Here is a 17,982-nt window from a genome sequence, read left to right as displayed (position 1 = left end):
GCGTGAGCAGGGGAGGGTCAGAGAGAGAGGGAGTCACAGACTGAAACAGGCTCCAGGCTCTGAGCTCGCAGTCAGCACGGAGCCCGACGCGGGGCTCGAACCCACGAANTGTTTCCAGAACAGTTATCTGTCTAACTGTGAACATTAAAAACAAAAAAACCCCACCGATGTATGGATTGCTAGCCTTACAGTTTTGCCAGATGGGTGTTAAGGACATCAATGAAGCAGGGAGTTGAAGATGGAATGGTGGCATATGGTCACTAAAAGTGAAAATTTTTTTTAATGTTTTATTTATTTTTTTGAGAGAGATAGAGACAGTGTGAGCAGGAGAGGGTCAGAGAGAGAGGGAGTGACAGACTCCGAAACAGGCTCCAGGCTCTGAGCTGGCAGTCAGCACAGAGCCCGACGCGGGGCTCGAACCCACGAACAGTGAGATCATGACCTAAGTGAGAGTCGGACGCTTAACCGACTGAGCCACCCGGGCGCCCCAAGGCTTATTTTTTTAATGTTTATTTATTTTGAGAGAGTGTAAGTAAGGGAGAGGCAGAGAGAGATGGGGACAGAAGATCTGAAGCAGACTCTGTGCTGACAGCAGCGAGCCTGATGGGGGCTTGAACTCCCAAAGTGGGAGATCACAACCTGAGCTGAAGCCGGACGCTCAGCCAGATGAGCCTCCCGGGCGCCCCAAGGCTTAATTTTGAAGGTCTTCATCTGACCCTGTCCTCCTTGTAGGTTCTAGGTGAGGATTAATGGAGAATATTCCTATAAAGCCCTGAGCATAGAGCAAGCACACAACCAAAATCCACTATTTTCCTTATCACCTTTTGGAAAAGAAGGTTTGAGAGAGTTTCCATTGAAGGACAGTGGGTTGAACACGCATGTTTAGTGCTTCTTCCTCCTCAAACCTGAGTGAAATGACAGTCCAGGGATTCTTCAAACACACATGACGCAGGCGACATGGACTGGGCGACAGAGAACAAACAGCAAAATCTGGAAACCCAGGAAACAGGCTGAGCAGCAGCCCCAGGAAAGACGTGGGAGCTGATGATGGGGAAAAGCGAAAGCAACGGGATTCCATCCCAGAATTCCCTGCGCACACCTCCCCCCCCCCCCCCCCCCACTGGCCAAACCTCAGTAACCAGCAGCACCAGGAAGACTTAAAAACATGACGATGGGCTCAAAGTCTGTTTGAGAAGCTGCTGGACAAGCCAGAGAGGTATCCACACTCCCTGCACCCACAGGAAGGGGCAGGTTTTATTCTCTGGAGAGCATTCAACAGAGAGTCTCTGGTGTGGGGCGCACCAGGGACCATATGGAAAGGATCATGTGCAAGTTTCACTCCACAATCTGAAACCCTTAGCCTCTTAACTAGACCTCCAAAATGACAGTACACAGGGGCACCTGGGCGGCTCAGTGGGTGAAGCATCTGACTCTTGATTTTGGTTCAAGTCATGATCTCACGGCTCATGGGATTGAGCTCCATGTTGAACTCTGCTGTTGGCATAGAGCCTGCCTGGGATTCTCTCTCCCCCTCTCGCTGCCCCTCCCCCTCTTATTTGTGTGTTTGTGCACTTTCTCTCTCTCTCTCTCTCTCTCTCACACAAACACACACAGACACACACACACACACACACACACACCAACAACCAAAATGACAGTGGACAGATGTTTACCCTCCAGGCAGAAGATTACACAAATCTTCCCTGAAAACTCTGATCAGCCCAAGGAAAGTATGGGAAGATCTACTAGACGTGTCCCAGTGAATAGGCAAGCTCATCACCGGCAAGCCATCCCTGCAGGCCTGGAGGACACCTCCAATGCCGGGGTGCCCATGCACCGAAGCGTCCCTGATGAACCCACAGCCAAGAATCAGCAGACTTCTGAAGAAGGCTATTAATACATCAGACAGAAATGGAAACGAATCATTAGGAAAATAACCATCCTGAGGGAAACAGAGACTCGGCATGGAGAAGATTCCCCCAAGGAAAAGGGTATCACATCACATGGGGGAAAAATGTGCCAACACTTCTAAGTCCTGTTCTTTTTCACTATGTAATTTTGTGTCAACGCGTAGAGCCTAAAGGGAATGGAATGTATTGACACGGGGGACCCTCATCATGGAGAGTAACAGTGAGAAGCCCGATGATGACAACACAAAAATATTCTTTGATGAGTGTGCCACTCAGGAAACCAGACTGTCCGCATCACTGCCTCTTATCCAACTCAGCGGCTTTATCTGGTGATGACTGGGTGTCAGCACCCACCATCGTCGACACACACGTGCAACAACGCAATGGCTGTGCAAAACTGGCCACTTCCCTGAAGGGGCAGTGTGTCACCCAGTCAATGGGCTCAGAGAGGCCACGAAGGAAGTCAGGTCAACTCACCACTACGTCGTCATCACAGAGTCATCACGAACAACAACGTGGGGCGGGGAGGGGGGTTACGAAGCTCCCCCAAAATGAAAGAACGCTTGGGAAAATGGGTGACCCCCTCTAATAAGTCTGCAAAACTTACTCTCTTTAGCTCATGCTGCAGAAATCAAGCACAATGTGAGGAATGCTGGGATACGCTCCCTTGTGATTTCGTCAAAAAAAAAAAAATCAACCCCGAGGCCCCTGGGTGGTTCAGTCTGTGAAGCATCCAACTTCAGCTCAGGCCACGATCTCACAGATCGTGTCAGGCTGTCTGCTGTCTGCACAGAGCCCACTTCAGATCCTCTGGCTCCCTCTCTCCCCACCCCTTCCCCGTTCTCTCTCTCAAAAAGAAACAAACATCTAAAAAAAATCAACACTTGATTTTATACTCAATGTAAGCTTAAGCATTGAGTTCCAATGATAACCAAATTCCTATTATATGTAGATAAAATAAACTTAAAATCTGCAATGCCGTTGCCCCAGCCCAGTCAAAATGTCTTTTTCCCCCTTACAGTGAAACTTTGGTCCTTGTTTTTAAGTGAATTTTTTTTTCCTGGAATCCATTGTTTTTGGACACTCAACACTCCCTTCATTTCAGGACCTCTAGCTCAGCTACCACATGAAAGGCTGCATACCAGAGGTAAATGGTGGTGATCTCTGGGTTTTAGAATTATGGGTGAGTGGTGTTTTCTCATTAGCTTAAATATATGTTTTAAGTTTTCTGGAATGAACAGAAAATATTAAAGGTGTTTTTTTTTTTTAAGTTACAGCATATATATTTGAAAAGCACTGTGACAGTGCTTACCTGTTAATTTCCCCTCTCTTTTGCTAACAGAATTTCACTTCATTCCAGTATTCAGAAAATGTGCTTGCGGGAGCTCACTTCGCTCCAGGAAAGAGCCAGGAATAGTTCAAACCGATTATGAAGGTCCCAGTCTTCCTTGCCAACCCTTGGTTTAGAGGCTGGCATGCGGCCAAGTTTTAATTAATGGATGTAAGGGGATGCCTGCTGAGGAATTCCTGGAAAAGATTTTTCTCCCGGACAGAAAAAGAGACATGGAAAAAGAACCTAGCCTTCCACTTCCTTCCTGCTTTGGGCTATCATCACCTGAAGACATGTTATCTGGAGCTAGGGCTGCCATCTTGTGACCATGAGGAAGAAGCCAAGAAAATCCCAAGGAAGTCTGTTTTGGGGGCTGCTGAATTAACTACGCCTGAAATCATCAACCTGCACCCTTCTTGGTATGTGAGATAATAAACTCCTTTTGTTTAAGCTGCTTAAACTGGTTGCTACTTGGTGTTTTTTTGCAACCCAAAGTACCCCAAATGACATGAGTGCCTCTACTTTGCGATGTTTGCCTTCCTTAAAAAGGTATGTGAATCACCACTGTTAACTTTTCCTTCAAGGGAGACCACAAAGAAATTATGTTGTTGTTGTTGATGATGATTTTTCCCTAAACAAAGACACTACCTCACTCCAGGAGCCATTGCTTCACAACCTGAGATTACAACTCCACGGCCATCTTTGCAAGGCTCCCTCTGCTGGTCTTTGAAGGTAATGGCAGCCCCAGGTCCACAGTGGTCCAGCTTGGGTCACACTTGTGGGGGTTGACTAACTCTGCCACTAACTTGGGGGCACTTCTACCTGAGACCCTCTAGCGTGGGGGTTATCGCCAAGGCACACCTGGATCCCTGCCCTCGGGAGCTTCCAGAACAGAGTTCTCCATGCCTGACTCTGAACACTCTTGGAGGTAGCTATCCCAGAGGTGGCAAAGTCAGACCCAAGTGCTGGGCAGTGAACAGAGAAGGTGCCCCCGTCCTGGGAAAATCATGTCCTCTCTAAAGGGATGGTTGACATGTGGGAACACAGGCCCAGTGTTAGCAGACATTCTGATATTTTCCCAAGAATCTAAAAATCTGGATTTTTATAATTAATTTCCCAATTTTTAAAAGTTGGCAACTACTTTGGGGCGCTTGGGTGGCTCAGTCAGTTGTGTCCGACTTCAGCTCAGGTCATGATCTCACAGTTCGTAGGTTCGAGCCCCGTGCTGGGCTCTGTGCTGACAGCTAGCTCAGAGCCTGGAGCCTGCTTCAGATTCTGTGTCTCCCTCTCTCTGCCCCTTCCCTGATTGCGTGCTCTCTCTCTCACTCTCAAAAATAAGTAAACATTAAAAAGAAGGTGACAACTACTTCAGGTATCCTTCCAACTCTGTGTGGACCAAACCAACCTTCTCTGAAGCCTGGATAGATGTACCGCCCGCAGGTCCACACCCTAGGCACCATCTGCACCTCACAGTCATGTAGCAATTACAGCCAGCTTTAGGACCACCGAAGCCCTTTTCGGTTGCCGTCTCCCAAGTGTGAGGATGGGAGAACTCTTGTATCTCAAGACCAGATCCATTTATAGGACAGAAAATCCTCTCACCCCTCCCCAAAGATCAATGGCCCTAGGAGGGGTGCTGCCCTTTTTACGATGTGCCCAAAACACCCAAGGAGGGAAGCAAGGGCTCGACCCAGCTGCGGCAAAGGGATCTGCTGAACGAAGACCAAGGCTCTCGGACAGGGGGAGCTCACAGCTTGCAGATGCCCTGGTTTTGTTTTCTTGCTTTATTACACTGGCCAGCACCTCCAGGGTGACGTTGAACGGCTAGTGGGAGTGAACACTCTTAGCGCCTTACTCATCTTAGGGGCAGGGATTCAACCGGTCACAATCCACCATGATTAGATACAGGGCTGATGTAGATGCCTCGTACCAGGTTGATGAAAGTCCCTCCTTTTCCTAGTTTGCTGAGCTGTTTCATCATGAATGGATACTGAATTCTGTCAAAGGCCTTGTTCTGTACCAATGGATATGACCGTGTGCTGTTTCTTTAGACTGTTATAGTCGCTGAGTTTTGAATAGTGAACCAGCCTTGCATTCCTGGAGGAAGGCCTACTGGTCACGGCCGGGGTTACCAAGCGCTTTCAGAAACTCGGCTGCCTCTGTTATAAAGTGTAGGTAGTGATGCTGACCCTATCTCACAGATGGTGTGGAAGATTTAAAAAGAGAGAATGTGTGTGTCCATGTTAAGGGAGGTGTGTGCTTTGATCCAAAGTGCTACTCAAATAGAGGCTAAAGAGGGGCCCTACAATAGCAAACGCCTATCTTCCCAGCCTCTGGCAGTGCAGGGCGCACAACAGATACCTAACTCCATGTTCCACAAAGCGATTATAGATGCCACTCAGGTTATGATTTTAACAGTTATAGGGGTGCCTGGGTCAGTTAAGCATCTGACTCCTGATTTCAGCTCAGGTCATGATCCCGGGTTCGTGGGATTGAGCCCCACATCGGACTCTGTGCTAAGCATGGAGCCTGCTTGAGATTCTTTCTCTTTCCTTCTAACCCTCTCCCCTACTCATACTCTCTCTAATAAAAAAATAATTAAAAATTTCAGATAAAGGGTTAATATCCAAAATCTATAAGGAACTCACCAAACTCCATACCCAAAAAACAAACAACCCAGTGAAGAAATGGGCAGAAGATATGAACAGACACTTCTCCAAAGAGGACATCCAGATGGCCAACAGACACATGAAACGATGCTCAGCATCCCTCCTCATCAGGGAAATACAAATCAAAACCACACTGAGATACCACCTCACGCCAGTCAGAGTGGCTAAAATGAGCAAATCAGAGAACTCTAGATGCTGGCGAGGATGTGGAGAAACGGGCACCCTCCTACACTGTTGGTGGGGATGTAAACTGGTGCAGCCCCTCTGGAAAACAGTGTGGAGGTTCCTCAGGAAACTAACACTAGAACTCCCCTAGGACCCAGCAATAGCACTGCTAGGAATTTACCCAAGGGATACAGAAATGCTGAGGCATAGGAGCACATGGACCCCAATGTTCATAGTACTCTCCACAATAGCTAAAACATGGAAAGAGCCTAAGTGTCCATCAGTGGACGAATGGATCAAGAAGATGTGGTTTATCTATACCATGGGATACTACATGGCCATGATAAACAATGAAATCTGGCCATGTGTAGCAACATGGATGGACCTTGAGGGTGTTATGCTGAGCGAAATAAGTCAGGCAGAGAAGGACAAATATCATATGTTTGCACGTATAGGAGGATTAGGAGGAACTTAACGGAGGACCGTGGGGGAGAAGAAGGGGGGAAATGGTGGGGGAGAGGGAGAGAGGCAAACCATGAGAGACTCTTGAATGCTGAGAACAAACTGAGGGCTGATGGGTGTTGGGGGGAGAGGGGGTGATGGGCATGGAGGAGGGCACTTGTGGGGATGAGCACTGGGTGTTATACGGAAACCAACTTGACAACAAACTATTTGTAAATAATAATAATAAATAATTTTAATAGCTATATATTCTTTTCAGTGTGCATTAGAAAAAACATACAGCTGGCACATCTAGCATCGGTTTGTGCATGATGATTATAGTTTATATAGAGTTATTTATTTATTTATGTATTTATCTTGAGAGAGAGAGAGAGAGAGCAAGAGCGCATGCACAAGCAGGCAAGGGGCAGAGAGAGAGGCAGAGAGGGAGACTCCCGAGAAGGCTCCCCACTGTCCACGTGGAGCCCAATGTAGGCTCAAACTCACAAACCGTGAGATCGTGACCGGAGCTGAAAGCAAGAGTCAGACGTTTAACCGTCTGAGCCACCCAGGCGCCCCTACACTTGGTGAATTTTGGCCAAGTGCCAGGCGCTGTTCTAAGTCCTACATGTGCAGCAGTTCACTTAACCTTCACATCAGCCCCGTGAGATAGGTCACACTTACTGTCACCGTCTTTTGCAGTGAGGAACCAGAGGCACAGAGAGGTTAAGTGGCTTGCTCAAGGTCACACAGCTAGTGAGTGGCAGAGCTGGGATTTAAACACAGGCAACCCTATTCTAGAATCTACGCTCTTAACTAATATAACATACTGCTGGTTTTGGTCCAGTCCGAACTAGATTGTGAGAAAGGGAGCTTATGAGAAAAATATGCAGTAATAGAAGGACATACTGTTTATGAAGTTTAAGAAGAACCAGAACTGAAGGGACAGAAGTCACAACAACAGTTACCTCTGGGAGGGGGGTATGAATAAGGAAGCAGGGACTAGGTAGATTTCACATCTTGATCCGAATGGTGGTTATAGGGCTGCAGACACATGCAAAAATCACTTTTAGGCTGGACACTACATTTGCCCACTGTCTGTGTATGTGGCCCCAGTTAAAAGTTCATTAGTAATAGTAATAATAACGATGGATAAACACAGAGGTGATAGTCCTTGGTCTGGAAAAGTCTGCATTAGAAACTCCATAAGCGGCGAGATGGACCCTATCATTCCCTTTTCACAGATGGGGAAACTGAGGCCAGAGAGGAGAAGACCTGCAAACGCAGAGCAGGCTGGCTCTGCCCCAGGGCCGGCAGCTGTCCCCTTCCCTTTGAGGCAAAGGCACCTGGGTGGCCGCGGGGCGCCCATGCCCATACTTGCCCAGGCTGCCCGCTCCCTCTCGCCCTCCCGGCCCAGCGCCCAGAGGCTCGGCTGCCTTTTTCCCTTTTTCAGTCACAAGGCTCCCGGGGCCCAGCACCGCCTGCCAAGCCCTGCATTCCTGGCCAGGCTTGCAGGCGGGTGCGGCGGGAGTCGGTCCTGGGCCGCTCGCAGGGGGGCCCCTGCGCCCCCCGTGCCCGGCTCACCTTGCAGCATGCTCCGGTAGGCCGTGTCCGCGATGGCGTAGATGTGGGGCGGCATCTCGTGCCTCTTCTTGCCTTTATACATGTCCACGATCTTCTCCGAGTAGATGGGCAGCTGCTTGTAGGGGTTGACCACCACGCAGAAGAGGCCGGAGTACGTCTGCCAGACAGAGAGCCCAAGTTTACTTCCAGAACACGGCCGGGAGGAGAGCTCCGACCCCCAGCCCGCGGGGTCCGGCCGTCAGCCCCCCATCACCGCCTGTGCAGACGTGTGCCTAGCGCTTCTGTGTGATCGACCCTCTGCGTCCTCACAGCGGAGCTGTTAGATGCGTTCCTCTTGTCATTTCAGGGATGGGGAAACTGAGGCTTAGACTCCTAACGGGAACCCCTTGGCCTCACACTTGAGGACAGGTTTGGGGGAAGAGAATCAGGAGGCAAGACTGGGTTTTTGGACCACCTGCGTTCTATTTGACAGCTGAGTGCTCTCCAATATCCAGGTTCAGACCCCCCCAGAGCCTTATGGGCTTGGACCACAGCCACCATCTATTGAGCACTTACTGTATACCAGGCACTGAGCTCTAAGCCCTGCACGGGCATCTTTTTATTTAATCCTCCTATCTCCCCTGCGACGGCCACATGGTGATTTCCCTGCAGCCCATTTGGGAGATGTAGAAACAGGTTTGGTGAGACTGTCACACACACACAGCTGGCCAGAAATCTGGAACTAGAGAGCACGACCGTCCCACCCCAGAGCTCATACTCTTGACCATTAACAAAGTACTCCCTCATCTGTTTAAAAAAAAAAAAGGTGGGGGGGGACAAACACAGCTGTCCTTAAAAAGGGTTGGTACCGGGGCGCCTGGGGGGCTCAGTCGGGTAGGCCTCTGACTCTTCGTTTCAGCTCAGGTCATGATCTCACAGGTTTGTGGGCTCGAGCCCCATGGCAGTCTCCATGAAGCCTCTCTCTCTCCCTCCCTCCCCCCCGCCTCCAATACATAAACTTAAAACTTATATATCAATATAAAAGATTGGTACGGCACGGACGCCCCCTGAAAACGGTATGCCGGATATGGAAGAAGCCAGACACAAAAGGTCACATAGTGTAGGATTCGATTTCTGTGAAATGTCCAGGACCAGGAAACCCATAGCACAGACACAGGTCCCTGGTTTCCAAGGACTGGGGGGGTGGGGGTGGGGCTGACTGCTAACGGGCGTGGGGTAACAAAAATGCTCTAGAACCCGACAGTGGTGATAACTGTACAGCACAGTGAATCGGCTACAGGGCCCTGAATCGTACCCTTGAAACTGGCAAACGACGGTGAATTTTATGTCGTATGGATTTTGCTACAATTAAAACGTGGTGGTTGATCTGCCCCGCCAAGTGCACAGGCGCATCTGAAAAGAATGAGAACAGGGAAAGGGAACAAAGGTGCCCCGCGAACCCCACCATCGTGCACATGGGAGGCATGGCCCTCGTGATGACGGTTCTTTACCAGACAGATTTCCCCTGGGCTGAGGTCACAGCTCAGGACCCAGGTTCCAACCTGCCCCCCAGGAACTGCATTCCCCGAACGACAGCATCAGCGCTGCCCGAGGCCTTCATGGCTCCGGAGCACGGCCCCCCCCCCCCGACTCCCCCGAGAAGGGACTCGAGGAGAAGGTGGTCCATCTCTGGGGGACCCCCAGGGCAAAGCAAACACCAGAGAGGTTAAACAACTTGACCAAAGTCACAAAGTGAGACCCTGACAGCATTAAGCCCAGCTCAGCCAACTCCCAGGCCCCAGCGTGGTCCGTGAGGCTGCCCGACTTCTGCCCGTTCACTTGTTCATTCGCTCACTCGTTCATTCAGTGTGTACGTCCTAGACACCGCGCAAGGCTCTGGGTTAAAAACCCACAGCAAAACCACAAGGTCCCGCCCTCAAAGGGACTTCAGCCATGGCTGCAGCTGATTGGAGGAGGGCCTCCCCAGCGCCCAGCCTGCTAAGGGACAACGGTGTGCGATGGCCACGCACAGAGAGGTGGACAGTATTCCCCAGAAGGCACAGGATGGGTGGGGGAAGGAGGGAACAAGCTCTCAGGTTCTCACCATTCCCCTAAAAAGGCAGGCATGAGGTCCACATTGGCCTGTCGAAACACCCGCCAGCCATTTATTGAGCACCTGCTGTGTACAGTGTGTGCTAGACAGGTCTCCACAACGCTGGAGGTAAATCGACCAGAAGCACCCACATATCAGAGCAGGGACAAGGACATTTAAAAATAACACCACAAGAACAAGGGTGGAGCCCAGGAGGGTAGGGAAGCAAGGAAGGCGGTGCCCTAGCCCACCCTGGGGGCGGTCAGGGAACCCTCCAGGGAGGTCTCAGCATACAAGAGGGGTTACCCTGCTCGGCAGGTAGCGAAGGGCAAGAAGGCAGCAGGGTGAGCGTGTGCAGGCAGGCTGCACGCCGTGTGGTGTTTCTGGAGCATCAAGGAGGAGACAAGCAAGGGTGAGGGGTGAGGCTCCCACCGAGGTGGGCAGAGGCCAGGGCGCACAGAGGCTGAGGAGTCCACCGTGAGCTCAACGCCCCCTCCCCGATCTGGCGATCCAAGGTCCTCCCACCACACTGCCAACAGCAGGGCAAGTGCCCTGTGCGCGGGACCACCCTCCTCCTCCGCTCCACTTCAGGCATGGGCCTTGCATACAGTAGGTGCTCACTAAATGCTGCTCAATCAATGCCTGAGGGGTAAGCTAATTACAAATCTCCCCTGGAGCAGGGGCCCTAATGTCTTCATCTCTGTGATGCGGGGGTTTGCACTGGGCCGGTATGCAGTAGGTGCTCAACAGATGTTTGCCGAGCTGTTGGCAAAAGTGTTCCAGAACAGGGCTCTGCATGCCCTATTCATCTGTGTCCTGGTCCCCAATGTGAGGCCTCCCATAGAGTAAGTGCCCAATCAATAGTGTGTTTGAATGAAGGTCAGCCAAGTCCTACCTCTCCTTCAGGTCCTAACTCTACCTCCAGATTGTTCTGGGCTTGCCCAGGGCCAACCACCATGCTCATTTACAGCCCAAACCACCCCCTCCCAAGCCCTTGACTTGGCCGCAGTGAAAAGCAATGGCTAAGGACACAGAATTGATTTCTGAGGACTTGGTTTGAACCCTCATTTTGCTACTTCCTGGCTGTGTGACCCTGGGCAAGTCTCTTAACCTCTCTGAGCCTATTAACCTCAACCACAAGATGTAGGTGGGTAACAGTAGATCCCTCATAGGCTTGCTATGAAAGAGTGCTCGTGAAACATGTAACAGAGTGCCTGGTTTACAGCAGGCACTCAATACATGTTAGTGACTTTACCACACTCCCTTTATTTCACAATGACAAAACCTGGAAGCTTCACACGTACTGCTGTCTGTACCTGGAGTATGTTTTCCCCCCTCAACCTTCCCAGAGCCGTTTCCATCTCCCCTTTCAGGGCTCTTCCTAAAGGTCCCCTTCCGGACGGCAAGCTGCCCATCACCGTATCTCCGGCACCCAGGGTAGGGCCGTGCACAAGCCAGACTCCAGTAAATACTCACTGAATGCCGTGAACAAAAGAAAGACTACGTGGGTCTCCCAAACCCATCACCAGCTTCTGAAGTGTCCCCCTCCTCCTGTTTGCCGAGGACACTTCTTAGAGCTAAGCACCCAGCAAGCACTTAACCCAAGCTTCCGGGGAGATGTGAGTCTCTGGTCAGGCAGCCAATCCAGGGCACAGGGACCCGGGAGGAAGGGCTGAGCAGGCAGCAGCAGGCCCCACGTAGGGCAGCTGGGCTCCCAAATCTGGACGTTTGACCTACCCCGTTCCATCTCCGCTGCCTTCTCCAGACCCAGCCCACCTGCTGGCGGTGGGGTTTCCAGCTCCCCGTCCGCCCCACGCCCCCTCCTGCCGGTCCAGTGCACCTGGACACCCCCGCCTCCTGTGTCCCAGCCAGCACTTCAGGGTCCCATGCCACCAGCAGGTCCCAGCCACGGGCCCAGGGTTTCCCTCTTGTGACCTTATTCGGAAGTGACTCCGGCTTTTCTCTGACACTTTATATGGTCAGCCACAGAGCCCTGGGCAGGAGACGGCTCCCACGGCCTGCGGCAGAAACAAGAACCAGCAGAGGACGGTGGAAAGAGCGCAGGTTCAAGTCACACGGGCCAGGGTGGCAGCTCTCGGTCATCCCCTGCGTGACTGTGTGAGTGGCCGCACCCCTGAGCCTCTGCTTCCCCATCTGTAAGATGATGGAGAACCTTCTCTGCCAGTGTCACACACAGTGTCAGAGCAACGTCTATCCCAAAGACAGACACAGTTCACCCAGAATGCAATTTCCTGCAGCCTTGATTTTAACAGGGAGACTAGAAACAACCTAAATAAATATCCACCAGCAGGGGGCCAGCTTATTAATTAGGGCATGCTGCCATTAAAAGAGTATATTTAGGGGCACCTGGGTGGCTCTGTTGGTTAAACATCCGACTCTTGATCTCAGCTCAGGTCATGATCTCAGGGTTGGTGAGATCGAGCCCCACGTCGGGCTCTGCATTGACAGTGCAGAGCTGCTTGGGATTCTCTCTCGCCCTCTCTCTGCCTCTCCCCCCCTCATGCTCTCTCTCTCTAAATAAATAAGCATTAAAAAAGAGTATATGTATACATATACATATATGTATACCTAAACAAATATACTTACATCTGTCTGCATATGTATCAAATATTTCTGGAAGCCTAGATAAGAAACATCATAGCAGTTCCTCTACAGAAGGGAATCAGAACAAATTGGGATGAAAGGGAAACTTCTGAAGACCCCGATGTACTATTTAATATTTGTACGTATTGCCTATTCAAACCAGCGTTTTAAACTCGACTAGATAGTTACGAACCAATACAAGAAAAAGCCACAAGATGTGACGTGTGCTTCTCATTTTTAAATATGAGCCTTATGTTACTGGAAGGCTCTGAAGCCATGACAATTTGAAAGATCTACACAGTGAGTTCACAGGGCTCAGTAGAGGGTGGCCTCCAATTGTGTTTTCTCTCTACCTCGTAAGACCCGGTGCAGTCATGTATTTTCTTCCCACCCTCCAGGACTCTCTGGCCCTTGGGAGGCCTGGGTTCATCCCCTGCTCTCAGCATCCCTGGGTGGGTGACTCCTTCGGGTCACGGAGCCAAGCGTCCAATTAAAAAATTACTCACTTTGGGCCAAAGGCTTACAATCTAGGAGGTGCTCAAGAAATCCTAGCTGAAAAGTTCGATTTATTCCTTCTGTGCATTTAAAGCTTGTCCAGCTCCAAGCTCATGGTGCCCATGGCATCACCCCCCCCCCCGCCCCCGCCCCAGCCCCAGCCCCAGCCCATCACCTCCTGCTCCAGCCTCCTGTTATTCTACAGCGCTTACCACCCAGGGGTGGTCACTCTGGCCCTCGAGGCAGACAGACCTTGCCTGGGTCCCAGCTCTGCCCACTTCCAGCAATAGGACTGAGCGCATCTGAGCCTCAGTGTCCTGGTCTCTGAAATGGGGTAACAGCCTCTGTCTCATAGCATCGCTAGAAGGATTCAATGAGTGGCAGTTAAAAGCACTGGTCCCAGGGCCCGCCTCCCCGGGTTCAAGACCCAGCTGTTTCTCACCAAGTTATTTAACTTTTCTAAAACCCAGTTTCTTTTTAATTTTTCAAAAGTTTATTTATTTTTAGAGAGAGGGAGAGAGCACAGGCAAAGGGCAGAGAGAGAGGGAGAGTGAATCCCAAGCAGGCTCCACACCGTCAGTCCAGAGCCCAATGTGGGGGGTTGATCCCAGGACCCGGGGACCAGACCTGAGCTGAGATCAAGAGTCAGACGCTTAACCGACTGAGCTACCCAGGTGCCCACCCTCACCAGTTTCTTTATCTGCACCCCGCACCTCCGCCACCCCCATCCCCTCCCCCTCCCTGCCTCACAGCCACCCTTCCACACTCTGATTTTGAGCATGACTATCTTCGATGCCTCATGTCAGTGAGATCCTGACTATTTGTCCTTCCATGACTGGCTTACTTCACTCTGTATAATGTCCCTCAGGTGCATCCCCATTGTCACATAGGATAGGATTCCCTCTCTTAAGGCTGAAGTAGATACTCTGTTGGATGGATACACCACACTCTATCCATTCCTTGTGTTAGAATCTAGGTCCTTTATTTGCATCTAGCCCCAGCGGGTCTCATCTGCCCCCTCTGAATTGCAAAGCAGCCTCGGGGCAAGGGCTGGGCTGTCCCCCTCAGCATCCCACAGAGATGCAAGCAGGACCACACATTCCACAGGTGGACGGGCCAGCAGAGTCTGACCTGGGTCCCTCCCCAGGCGAGTCACGTCAGCTCTCTGCCCCAGACAGGGTCAGGTGCAGGGGGGGAGGCCAGCTTTGCTCTCACCAGTGGCGTCAAGGACAGAACACGCTGGGCAGGACTTGGGATGGTACCCAGCACAGGCCAAGCACACGCTTTACTGATCTTCCTCTGCCTGAAACCCGCGTCTCATCCTCCAAATAGGACAGAGCCAACCGCTGAGTGACTAAGCTCCGGGAAGAGGGAACCCGGCATCCAGAAGGGCAGGTGAGGACTCGGGGTCACACGTGTGGCCCTCATGTGCCAGCATCAGGGGTGGCAAGAGCCTGCATCTCAAGGCTAAGCAAACAGGACCCAGTGGCCTCTACGGACTCTTCCAGGACCAAGAGGCTAAGGGTGTACTTTGCAGAACGGAGGAGGAAGTTCTCTTCATTACCAAGGGCAAAGTTGGGCACCCCAGCTGCTTTAGCATCACCTGCCTCCCACTGGCAGGTGCGTGGAGACCAACTGGCTGTGCCTCCCCTCCCCTGCTTCCTTCTTCATCTCCATCACGGACAACGGGTTCTATTTAAGTGATTAAATTGACCAGAAAGGAACGAGATAGAGTAGGCACGTGGTCACCAGGCTGGAAGGCTTTTCCTCAAATCGGGCCAGAGAAGCAGAGCAGGAATTTGAAGCTTTGATTCATTTTTTTAAATCTGTTTGTCAGATTAGATATTCTGGGTTTTGGGACCTTCAGAGGGCCTTGATTTTTTTTTTTTCTTCCTGATTTCTATTTTGGGCTCAAGCGCTGTGTCAGAGGACAGGGGAGGTTTATACACAGGCCCGTCCTTGACCTCCCCAAGGCGGAGAACACAGGCAGGCTGGCCTCCTTAGAAACATCCATCCTGTTCTGACAGCTCCAGGTTGATGGTATTTCCATATAAGGAATGGCTCGGACGAGAGGGACTTTCCCTGCTCAGCTAGGAAAGTTAAGGAGGGGCTTTAGCCCTCTGAGCCTCAGCTTGCTCATCTGTAAAATGGGACAAGCATGCTTTTCGGTGGATGTTCTGTTGGTTAAATGAGGTAGGATGCGTCAAGGTACACAACATGGGTTACAGGAGGTATTTAATAATTACAAGGTGCTTCTCTGTTCCCTCCTGGCTCTTAAAAAAAAAAAAAAAAGGCACTGTTGGCCCCTCTGAACTCTCCTATGAAGAATGGATAATCAGTTACGGCACATCCACATGAGAGATTACAGAGCCCCTAAGAGGGGGTTTCGGGGGGTTATAATGGAAATGTGGGAACGCTCGGCCTTGACTCCTATGCAGAATAAAGAACGAGCCATGACCTATGCGCACAGGCTTGTCGCTAAGTAAACGTGTACCGTTCTCACAAAGAAAGATCGAGAACACGCCAACATCCTGTCAGTCAGCGACCTCTGGGCCAGGACTGGTATTGTATTTGCTGTGCTCTTCAGAATTTTCCAGATCTCCTGTAATAAACGGGACTTAATTTCCTAATTAAAGGAAAATAGCCTGCAGAGCATTTTTATAGATGACAAGGTTTTTTGTGTTTTGGTTTTGGTTTTGTTTTTTGGTAATTTTCCCGTGGCATCCCGTGAGGGGCAGGGTCAGAGGGCGAAACGATGAGGCGACTGTTAGCGCCAATTCGCGAAGCTCTAACAGCAGCATAACCAGGAGTAACACCTAGCATTCTGCGTGCTGAATCCCCAGAGGCAAGGTCCCCAAGGGCTTTCTTTTCAGCGCCACCCACTGTGAGGACGCTGCTCTTCTTGCGTTGGTTTCATTGAGAAGGTAACACCATTTCAGAGAAATGAGGTGACTCACCCAAGGGATTCGTGTGCCCTTTCTGAGAGGCCGATAGACCACGTCTGAACCAGAGGACCCTCTGCCCAGCAGATGAAGACCAGGGGGCCACCCAGGTCCCTTCTGCTCCAGGAGGCGGTCCAAACCCACAAGGAACCTGAACGCCATGGGGTCACATCATCCCCTGCATCTATCCCAGGCTGCCTACCAGGCCTTCCTGCGGCGACCGAAGTGTTCTGCACCTGTGCTGTGCGACACGGCAGCCACTAGCCTCAGGTGGCAGTCAAGCACTTGATGTTGGCCAGCGCAACCCAAGAGATGAATTTGATTTTTTTAAGTAATTTGCGTCTAAATTTAGTTAGCCCCATGTGGCTGGTGGTGACCACAGGGGACAGGGCAGCTCTTGTCTGCTCTATCTGCACAGCCGACCCAGAGGAGTCCCGGGTCCAATCTAGGTTTCCCCATTTATGACAGGGAAGGCCTCCACAAAACCTAGCCAGACCTCAGGTCTCCTCCTGCCGGGCTGCTCCGGTGGCCCAGTCTTCCCAAGAGCTTTCCAGCACCTCCTTATTTCCAAGATGGAGGAAGTTCTGTTGACCATTTGCCACGTCGCTGATGGGGTCACACAGCATCTATGCATTTCCTTTATATGCACAGGGGGTTTATCCCCATTTCACATACAGGTAAACTGAGGCTTCTGTGAGTGAAAGAATTTTTTGATGTCACAGAACTAAGTGGGGCAGGACTGAGGCTTGGACGCAAGTCTGAATGATTCTACCTCACCATGTGGCCTCTCTCAAACCCGTATCCCAAACACGTCTCTGAAGCGCCTCCTTTCTCAGGGGTACAGGAGGCTGGGAAGAAGGGGCTGGCTGTCCCAAGATACTCACGTAAATGAGTCCTGAGAAGTACCTCTCCCTCAGGTTGTGCAGCACAGAGGCTTCATTGAGGCACGTCAGCTCCGCCATGTCCTCCACCTTGGAGAACTTGGGCGGGTTCATCTTCTGGATGTCATCTTTGCCAACCGTGACCTTCTTGCCATTCTCCACCAGCTCCACGATCACCTCATCCCCTTTCTCCTCCTTGATGCTGGCTGCCTCGAAGCCTTGCTTCTCCGAAGGGACCCAAACCAACTTCTTGGCGGCCCAGTCAGCCTGGGCCACTGGGCTATTGACGAAGTTTTTGTCCACAAAGAGGAACTTCTCATCGTCGCTGAGCTGGCCCTTCTGCGCCATGGTGCCTGGTTGGTCCCCTGTGGGATAAGGCGACAGCATCAGTACTGGGCCAGAACTGAGCCCTAAGGACAGATGGGTCCCTCGCCTCGAGTGTCTAGGAAGGCAGCCTGCAGAAACATGCCACAAAGTGTAAGGATCTTCCCTGCAGTGTGTTTATGTGGTCAAGGAATGGAAACAACTCAGGAAAGGATCTGCATCATTGCCTATTGTCCGTCATCATGGCCCTGGATCCATAAGCCATGGTATTTCCATACAACAAACTATTTTGTATTTCACACAACAAAGCATGAATTAGATCTACATGCGTGGACATAGTCCTAGGACTTAGATGTCCACGTCTTATTGTTTACTGTAAAAATAAGAGAGAAGCATTCTTCAAATGAACAGAGTTATCATACGATCCAACAATTCCATTCCCAACTATAAACCCAAGAGGAACGAAGACACATCCACACAAGAACTCGTGCCCAATGATCAGAGCATTCCTCACGACGGCTAAAATATGGAAGGAACCAAGAGTCTGTGAACAGATGGAATGGATA

The 17,982-nt window shown here is 51.0% G+C and overlaps 1 protein-coding gene across 1 annotated transcript in view; it reads right to left on the bottom strand.

Annotated features, from left to right (window-relative positions):
• Positions 1-17,440, bottom strand: part of MYH11 (myosin heavy chain 11) — a 109,539-nt gene extending 92,099 nt beyond the window's left edge. The window contains exons 1-2 of the mRNA XM_039233549.1: positions 17,096-17,440; positions 8,100-8,256 (exon numbers count right to left, since the gene is read on the bottom strand). Of these exons, the coding sequence (XP_039089480.1) occupies positions 8,100-8,256; positions 17,096-17,440 (502 nt within the window). The remainder of the gene's footprint in view (positions 1-8,099; positions 8,257-17,095) is intronic.
• Positions 17,441-17,982: the final 542 nt, after the last annotated feature.

This window comes from Hyaena hyaena, unplaced genomic scaffold, assembly GCF_003009895.1.
Source record: "Hyaena hyaena isolate Hyena2069 unplaced genomic scaffold, ASM300989v1 scaffold_76, whole genome shotgun sequence".
Classification (NCBI taxonomy): Eukaryota; Metazoa; Chordata; class Mammalia; order Carnivora; family Hyaenidae; genus Hyaena; species Hyaena hyaena.
Note: the sequence above shows the minus strand (reverse complement) of the source record. Positions and strands in the feature narration are given on the sequence as shown.